Raw genomic sequence first — 9,207 nt, 5'->3', positions numbered from 1 at the left:
GGACCGAGGCCAGGCGCGGAGGGGCCGCCCCCCTCTCCTGGCTCGTCTCCCGGGGAAGCAGGAACCGAGAACCGAAAGCAAAACCTGCCCGCCCGGTCCTCCGCGCAGCGAAGGCGCCTTCCTCTCCGCCATGGCAAGTTGCGCTTGTTTTGTTTTTGGAGTGTTTGAGGTGCAGGGGCCGTGCCCCTACTGACCACCACGCTTCTCTCCCCAAATAGCGCACGGTCGGGTGAGGTTGGCGGGATGCGGGCGGGGCGGGGCCGGGCGGGGATGAGATGCGCAGACCGGCCCTGGGTCTTGGAAAGCCACGCGCCGGGAAATCCAAGCCGGGGCGGGACTCGCTGCACCCGCCGCACGACAGACACCGCTTGCTCCCGAAACTTGCATCTGGCGGTGCGCGACTGGTCCGACCCACTGGGGTCACCCCGCACCGAGCGCGCGCACCGCGCACCCCGCGCACGCCCCCCGGCCCGCGGGGACTCACTCCGCGCTTTCGGGCAGGAGTCCCCTCGCAGGCCCGGTTAAAATTCAACTGTGGTCTTCCCACCGCTAGGGGTGGAGGTGAGGGTTGGGGAGGGAAGCGGACGGGCGACCTAATAACGGAGGGCCACGGCTTTCTTTTGAACAGAACTAGTGGGGAGGAATCGGAACCGAGGACACAAGTTAGGAATGTGTCCTGCGAGCTCTCCTCCGGTGGGTTCTTCTGTCGTCTAAGTTTTATTTCTGCAGCGACACAAAGGGCTTTCTTATGTTTCCACCATCTGTGCTGGCCAGGAAAAACAGCAAATTCAAGATTAAGTCTCATGTCGCGCGCCCAGCCTGTGGTTTGAAATCCTCAAGTGGTGAAATGCCAGTGCCAATGGGTAAAGCAAGATATGGTCAATGGGAATAAATGTATGGTTTTAGGAAAACAACTAACAACTGCACAGAGTGTGGGTTCGAATTAATTTCTCCTTAGTGTCTTGCTTTAGAGAATAAAATTTTTCTTGTTTCATACCTTTATTTGCTTTCAGACAAAATGGTCAATAGTGCCTTAGGATGTACCGTTGATACATCTTCCTGTCAATTTGCTAAAAATCCTATTTTTGTTTCAGAATCGACTTTCACAGATTGATTTCAGTAAAATGATGTGTGTTAGCCATACATCTCAAACATATGAAAGTTAAGGATGAATAGCAGCATACCATTAATAACTAATCAGATAATCTATAAAAATTAGTAAGTTCTTGCAAGCTTCTGTGTGTGTGTGTGTGTGTGTAACTAGGGTTTGAACTCAAGGCCTTATGCTTGCTTGGCAGGTGCTCCCTAACATGGGCACACTTGCAGCCTAGGCTCTTTGGTTTCAGTGATAAATTACATATTGACATGTGAATTAAGAACTATATTAATATTGATGGTAACATAGAAGTAGACTAAGATTTTCTGGATTTAAATTGATTGCAAGTTTTTCTTTGACAGCGATTCACAGCAAAAAGGAAGATCATTCATCAGCCAGTTATTCACTGAGGCTGGTGTGGCTGTCAGAACTTTATCAAGATAAATCTAATGAAATAAAGATCCTGGAGAATCAGAAAAATGTCTTTGCTCATTCCCTCCCCCCCCCTTGTATGGGAGAATTCACTTGGGAAAATTACATTGTATTAGTTGGAACTGGAAGGTGGGAGCTTTTAAGTCTTATGTAGTTTTACTGTTTCACTCTGCAATCTAGACAAAATTATTTTCCTCCACTGAGTGTCTCCTGTAGCAAATATCCACCCAATTTGTATGTACATTTGTTTTGACAGAGACATTGCCTTTGTTTTATGTCTGTATGAACCCAGATATTTTAATGCCCCACCCCATTTTGTATTTGCTACAAACTTCTTTTTTCTTGCTACCTCTGCCTTATCAAATTCCATTCCAAGTCTTTAAGCCAATTAATCCTGCTTCACAATCTGGAGTGGCATTTATTATAGTTTTAGGATTTTTCTTTTATTGTGGTCTTTGTCTTTTTCAAATGATGTGTTGGCCTGTTTCTCCAATAGGGCAGTAGCCCTCCCTCTTTCATGAATGCCAGGCTCTTTTGAAATGATTTATTTATGAGCCTGTCTCTTTTCACTTCTATGGATAGGACCCCAACCCTCATTATGAAGCCTGTTTGAGAGTCCCATGCATAATGAATATATTTTTGCTGGAGAGTTGGATTTCAGAACAAGGGATGTATACTTTCTTTTCAATAGTACCCAGAATATTACTAGGCATAAAAAACATAATTAATGCAATATTTGTTCTTTGGTTAAATAATTAGAAGATATATGTTCTAATAAATTCTAGTGTACATTGTAATGAGTTTAAAAATACCATCTCACCAGTTAAGTACATTTTCAGTACCTTCTTTTATTAGCTATCAGCTGAATCACCAGAGAGATGATAAAAGAGAGCTGCATCATTTTCTGTTGAATTTTGCTATGATAAAGGAAGATAAATTCAGGGACATTCTCACTGCTTTGCTTTTCAAGTTTGATAGTAGTACTGTAATATTAATTTAAAATTTTCTTTGAGTTATTTTTGTGACTGATAAAAATTTCATGTGTGGATATTGCATGATTTTCTGTAGGAGATTATTCTTCCTTTTATCTTTTTTTTCCCCCTCAAGTTCTGTTAGCTTTTCTTTATTCTTACATTGGCAGTTGATTACTATTTCTGTTTTATTCTCTAGGCATTATTTAAGTCTTTGGTATTTTAAAAACTTAGCAAGTCTTTAAAACTCAAAAGTCAAAAATCAATAATGTTCATGTAAACAGTAAATACTAGGTACAACAGTGTCTAATTATGTGCTCTAATTACTTTTTCTTGTTTTGGTCCAATGTCAGGTGTAATTTTACTTTTCCACTTACAGGAAAATATATTCAGCAGCTGGGACAAATGAACTTTTCTTTTTCTTTTGTATTCCATAATCTACTCAAAATCATGCCACAATTTAGTTTGCTTCTGATCTTAGGCTGCCAGAAAAGTGTAGAGGATTTGCTCAGGGATGTTCAGGTGTTCAAATCAAAATTTCCCTAGAGAAGTAAAATGACCCTTAGTATCTTTCCATGAAGTTCTATGTCATCAACCTTCACTGTACTATGTTTATGTGAGCTCAAGCTTATGTGGGGTGTAGGCAGCCTTTCAAGTCCTGCTCCTCCTCCTCTTTCTCTTCCTCCTCCTCCTCCTGTTCCTGTTCCTTCTCTCTCTTCCTCCCTTTCCTGTCTTTTCATTTCTAGCAGTCTGGAGATGGTCATCATTTTCTGCCAACTCCCTTTTGTTTATTCTAGATGAATGGTTTCTCTCTTTTCTTTTCCTTCCATACACTGCTGAATACTTTCAGTCTTCCAGAAATTGAAATCTTGAAATCTCCCATTCTGTTTGCTTTTCTTATCTGGCTTTATATAACTTTTCATTTTAAGGGGCTTTGGGTTGGATAGGACTCTGTATGTGTGCTTAAGCTATCATCTTGTCACTCTCTGAGAGGTGGAGGTGGAGGTAGAGTCTTGTTCTAAGTTCAAAGTCCTCTTCCTCTGGATGGATGGACAGCCCAAAGCTCCTCTATGGTCAGTTAATCATAACTTGGGTCCCAGGAGACTCATCACTGTAAGTAAGACAGCTTCTGCCTGAACTTTGATGCAATTAGGCTGGACTAATTGTATAAGCATTGGAAAAGTGGAGAGGCCCACTACCTTAAATGGGTCAGGAGACAAGTGGAAATGTTTAAATAGAAGCCCTTTAAGTGGATAATTCTAGAAAGTTTAAAGAGGATGGATCCAGAGAAAAGATTTCATAGTTGGTGATCTGCACCTAGCCTGAGGGCAGAATTGGCAGTATCATGTTCTCTTTGTGGTTGAGTTTCACTTCTGATACCATGCTACAAAGTGGGACTTACTTTACTGCAAGTAGTCTCTACGCTATTGCCAAGGAGATATATATATATATATATATATATAGATATAGATATAGATATAGGATATATATGTATGTATATACACATACATAACACATATATGTACATATGCATACATACACAAGGAGATATATGTGTGTATATATGTGTATGCACACATATGTGTATACACATATATACACAATATATACATATATCCACATGTATATATGCATGCATGCATGTATGTATATATGTATGTAAGTGCTTGAGCCACTTGAGCCAGTCCTCAGCACTTTTTAGTATCACCATGCCCAACTTTTCTTTTTTTTGGGGGGGGTCTGGTCGTGGGGCCTGAACTCAGGGCCTGGGCGCTGTCCCTCAGCTCTTCAGCTCAAGGCTAGTGCTCTACCACTTGAGCCACAGCGCCACTTCCTGCTTTTTTCTTTTTGCTTATGTGGTGCTGAGGAATTGAACCCAGGGCCTCATGCATGCAAGGCAAGCACTCTACCACTGAGCCACCTTCCAGCCCCATGCCCAACTTTTTATTTCAGTTAAGGCTTCCCCATTCCTCACCCTCCTCAGGCTGACCTAGCTTCAGTCCTGATTTCAGACTCCTGAGTAGCTAGGCAAGAAGCTAGTGCTTAATAAAGAGTATTATCTTTCTTGAAGAATAAATTACTGCTTTTCTTACAGGCATCAGCTTTGAGAATCAAGGAATTCACAGCTTCTGAAAGAACTATAGTAGTTGCTGGTCTTCCTGAGAACCTTGTTAGTAATCAATTATTGGCCACATTTGTGAAGAGTCACTTCCAAGATATTAAGAACGAGGGTGGTGATGTTGAAGCGGTGATCTATCCAACAAGAACCAAAGGAGTTGCATATGTAATATTCAAAGAAAAAGAAGGTATTTCCAAATAAAAACTTCATAGTCTGAGAAATATCTCTTCAATGAAACTAAAAGTTCATTTTGTTACGATGAGCCATAGGATTGGTAAAATTTAATGTAGCTTTAAAAATTTTATTCTCTCATGAAAATGGAAGCAACAAGTATTGGATTAGTCCAAATGTACAAAAATGATAAAGCATTAGCTACTGGTGTGATAAAGTTGTTAATGACTGGCAAATTTTGAAAACTCTGTTTTAAATGTATTTTTGCATATATACGTTGGAACATAGGTATTGTAAAAAATTTGTAAAGAACAGAAAAAAATGAAGCAAAGACCCACATAAATGATAAAAGGATATCATAAGCAACATAAGCAACATGCCTACTCCAGCCTTCTTATAGCTTAGTGGCTGTGGAATAGACTGCCAGGGAAAGACCCATCTTCACTGATATGTATTTATGTTTGTATATTTTTACATTTAATATAGGAGTGCTATTTAGAAATATATAAGGAATAATAGAGGGACAACATTAATGGATGGGGCTGTTTTATTTTGGTCTGAGATCCTCTGATCTCAGGTAACCAAGTAGCTGGCATTACTGGTGTGCATTACCATGCCTGACTGGAAAACACTAGTGGTAGTAGTAGTGGTGGTGGTGGTGGTGGTGGTGCTGAGGTCTAAGGTCACAGAAACTGAGATCATCAAGTGGATGGATATTGATTAGCAAAGAAGTCTAGGACCTGAGTTTTGAGACCTGTCAGCATGTAGAGAATAGGAAGAGATGGAGGATTAACAAGGAAGACTGAGCATCCAGTCTTCCTTGGATCATCCAAGAAAAGGAAAACCAGGACAGTGAGAAATTCTGCTTAGCAGAGGTAAAGTCTCCAGAGAGGGGGATTTACTGTCAGGTTTTTGTTTTCTATTCATGTGTGTTTAGAAAACACCTGCATGTGCTCTTAAAAATATGATTAAGGACCTATTAACATAAGCATTGAACTATTAGTATACTGTGCCACAAACACTATTGATGCTAATGTTTCTACCTAGCTGCAGAGAATGTTGTGAGAAAAAAGGAGCAACGCCTAGGTAGGAAGGCCGGATACGCTCAAATCACAGTCTCTCATCTAAGTGAAAAGGTAAGGTGAGACTGGAAAGGGATGTAAGTCCTGAGTCCCATTTCTTTGATGAAGTCTTTCCCATATAAGAGACACAAAACACTTAAACTAACTATGATTGCTTCCTTCCCTTCCCTTCTGTTCCCTTTGGTTTCCTGCCCTAATCTCCCCTCCCTTCCCCTCCTTTTCCCTTCCTTTTCCTTTTGTGCTTGCCTGGCAAGCATTCTACCACTTGAGCCATGCTGCCTGCTCTTTTTATTTTTCAAATAGGGTCCCGTGCTTTCCCTTAGGACCAACCTTGGACCACAATCCTCCTATCTTTACCTCCTACATATCTGGGATTATAGGAATGCCCTAGTTTACCATTAGGGGGAAAAAAGCAAATCTCTTCACCTGATGCAATGTTAAAAGCCAAATTGTCTTTTGGAATTAAAAATTTTTCCCCCTGTATTCTTTTTTTTTGGGGGGGGTCCAGTTGTGGGTCCTGAACTCTGGACCTGGGCACTGTCCCTCAGCTCTTCAGCTCAAGGCTAGCACTCTACCACTTGAGCCACAGTGCCACTTCTGGCTTTTTTTTTTCTGCTTATGTAGTGCTGAGGAATCGAACCCAGGGCCTCATGCATGCAAGGCAAGCGCTCTACCACTGAGCCACCTTCCCAGCTCACCCCCCCCATTCTGTTTGATATTTTTAAGGTGACTGTGAGCTTTTGTGCTGTCACTAATGAATGATGCATCATTCTGAAGGTTTATTTTGGGAGAAAGATTTAGGATGGACATTAAAAAGGAGCTTTGAATAGGCAGTAAAGATAGTAATAAGAGAAAAGAAATTAAAATGCCAAGTATTGGTGTATCCATTGTATTCAGTAAGAAGCTCCAGCATCTGCACTCTGAACTTCACATTGGAACAGACAGGCAGGGATGAGTGCAAAAGAGCCTGTGTCTCTACAGACCTGGAGCAGTTTATGTCTACTGAGTCTGAGCAAGACTTGGTTTCAAAACAGCACTTTCTGTCACAAAATTCTTTGACCACCTTCATTTGGAGATGTAGGATGAATGACCATGACCCGTGTGGTCTCCTTTTAAAGGGATGCTCTGGCCCAATATGCCATGCATCTGAAACCTGGCTAATAATTGCTGTGGTGGCAGGAGGAAGGAGAGAAAAGTCATTTGTTTATGTTGTGTGCTGTTTTCATATTTCCCACTTTTTAATTACAGGTTTTCAGCTCTATAAAGGCTCTCCTGGATCTCTCCATTTTTCAGGATCAGTTTGTACTAGAAAGGCTGGTCATGGATCTAGAAAAGGAAAACCCTACTTTATGCTTCAGTTCTTTGGAACCCAGTGGAAGGATCTACGTGGAAGGATCGCTTCTCGCTCTCAAGAAGCTCCACGAGTCTCTGCTAACAAAAGCCCTTTCTCTTTTAGAAAGAAGTAGGAATTTCTCCAAGGCGGGGAGAAAGTGGAATACTCAGAGCCCCCAGAAGCTTCCCGAGAAAAATGCCAACTCGGTGGCCACACTCAAGACTCTCATTCCTGTGTCTGTAGGAAACAGAGAAACACTCGTGCTGGACACAGATATTTATCTTTACCTCAAACAGAAGTGTGAGCTTTATGAAAACACCCTGCGAAGATTTTGTATTCACATTCAGGAGAGGGTGAGTGGTGAGCTCACCACCATTCACCTAAGAGATGCCCAGGATGGGTCCAAGCCTGGCAGCGCCCAGCGAGGGAGGCAGCTCATCCAGGAGTTGACCCAGAACCTTCTCCTGGAGCTCCGAAAAGAGACTTTTATTTTGGAAGGAAAGACAAAGAGAGAGAGAAACGATCTTACACAGGCATGTAAACTACTATGTTCAAAGTACCCAAAGGTTCTGGTTAATGTTTACAGCACACGCATTGACATTATAGGGTCATCTTCTGACACTTACCTGTTTAAAAAAGAGGTCGTGAGACAAACGGGGCATGTTCTGTATGCGATGCCGAAATCAGATCTAAAAGACACTGGGATATGATCAATGACACAGGATTCTAGACATGCGCACACAGTGAGACCAAAAGAGGATACTCTTAGGAGAGAAGCACAAAGGTGCAATGCCTAAATGCTCTTCATAGTTATATAAAATAATGTACATTTTGAAACGAGCTCCAAGATATAGAAATGAGATCTCTCTCCCTCTCTTTTTTTCTTTTAGTTTTTAGTTTTTGATGATTCTGTCTTCTTACCTTATGTATGGTGTATTCAAGTGTACATCTTCAGAAGGGTTGTGGAGAGGGTACAGAACTAGAGGGAAAAAGGGTAAAAAAGTGCAACATTAGAGCTCACTGGACACTGATGAAAGTGAACTATACTATAAGTGAACTATATATATGTATATATAGTTTTATATATGTATATATATAGTGATATATATATTTATATATGTATATATATGGGTGGAGATGGGAGAGAGGGACGGAGAGCAAGGAAACAGAAGACACTGTAAGAAAGGAAATATACTCATTACCTGACTCACACAATTGTAATCCCTCAGTATGTCATCTCTATAACAATAAAGTAAATTAATAATAAAAAAGAAAAAAGAGATCATGAGTTAATAGGGCAAATGGCGAGTTTGTGAAATTTCAGCCATAGTGACAATAATAGCTGCTTTCTGTATTGAGTAATGGCAGTGGTATCAGCTGATTTCATCCTTAGTGGCTGTCTTCATTGTAATGATTGTTGTCTCTATATTATAGAGGAGAAGCAAAGAGAACTTAGAGAAACTAAAGCTCTTACCCAAAGTTAACTAGCTGATAAGGAATGATAGTTTAATGTAATGTATCTGAAAACAAAGATACTATGTAAATAAAATTTATCTAAATAGTACTACCTAACAATGTTATTTAAATCTAATAATAGTATTTATCAAAATAAATAATATCTAAATAAAATGTCTTTTTTCTGTAACTCCAAATTATTAGAAAAAATAACTTCATTGTAACAAGTGGGAACTTTGGATGACGATTATTATATTGAATGTTTACACAGTTTGCTTTTACTCCATGTAAAATTAGAATGCTGGAAAAGAATCACCTGGAAAATTACTTTGATAATAGTATTTCTTTTTGTGTGTGTGTGCCAGCACTTGAACTCAGGCCTGAGCGTTGTCTTTTAGTTTTTATCTTTAAGGCTGGTGCTCTTCCACTTGAGCCACATCTCTACTTCCAGCTTTTTTGCTGGTTAATTTGAGATAAGAGTCTTATGGCTTTTGGGGGGGCAGGGCTAGCGTTGAACTTGAATTCTCAGATCTCAGCCTCCTGAACAA

General features: G+C 40.5%; 1 protein-coding gene across 2 annotated transcripts; it reads left to right on the top strand.

The window, feature by feature from the left end:
- Nucleotides 1-71: 71 nt before the first annotated feature.
- Nucleotides 72-8,984, top strand: Rbm43 (RNA binding motif protein 43). Of its 2 annotated transcripts, XM_013027070.1 has the most exons (5): nucleotides 72-133; nucleotides 4,595-4,805; nucleotides 5,837-5,925; nucleotides 7,120-7,737; nucleotides 8,639-8,984. In XM_013027070.1, exons 1-5 carry the CDS (start codon nucleotides 131-133, stop codon nucleotides 8,690-8,692), a joined length of 975 nt encoding a protein of 324 aa, XP_012882524.1. In that variant the 5' UTR covers nucleotides 72-130; the 3' UTR covers nucleotides 8,693-8,984. The 2 variants fall into 2 exon arrangements, with proteins under 2 accessions (XP_012882524.1, XP_012882518.1); XM_013027064.1 differs by lacking the exon at nucleotides 8,639-8,984 and having other exon boundaries at nucleotides 7,120-7,995.
- The last annotated feature ends 223 nt before the right edge of the window (nucleotides 8,985-9,207 follow it).

The sequence above is a fragment of the Dipodomys ordii genome, unplaced genomic scaffold (genome assembly GCF_000151885.1).
Source record: "Dipodomys ordii isolate 6190 unplaced genomic scaffold, Dord_2.0 Scaffold5, whole genome shotgun sequence".
Classification (NCBI taxonomy): domain Eukaryota; kingdom Metazoa; phylum Chordata; class Mammalia; order Rodentia; family Heteromyidae; genus Dipodomys; species Dipodomys ordii.
This window is presented reverse-complemented; position numbering and strand designations above follow the sequence as displayed.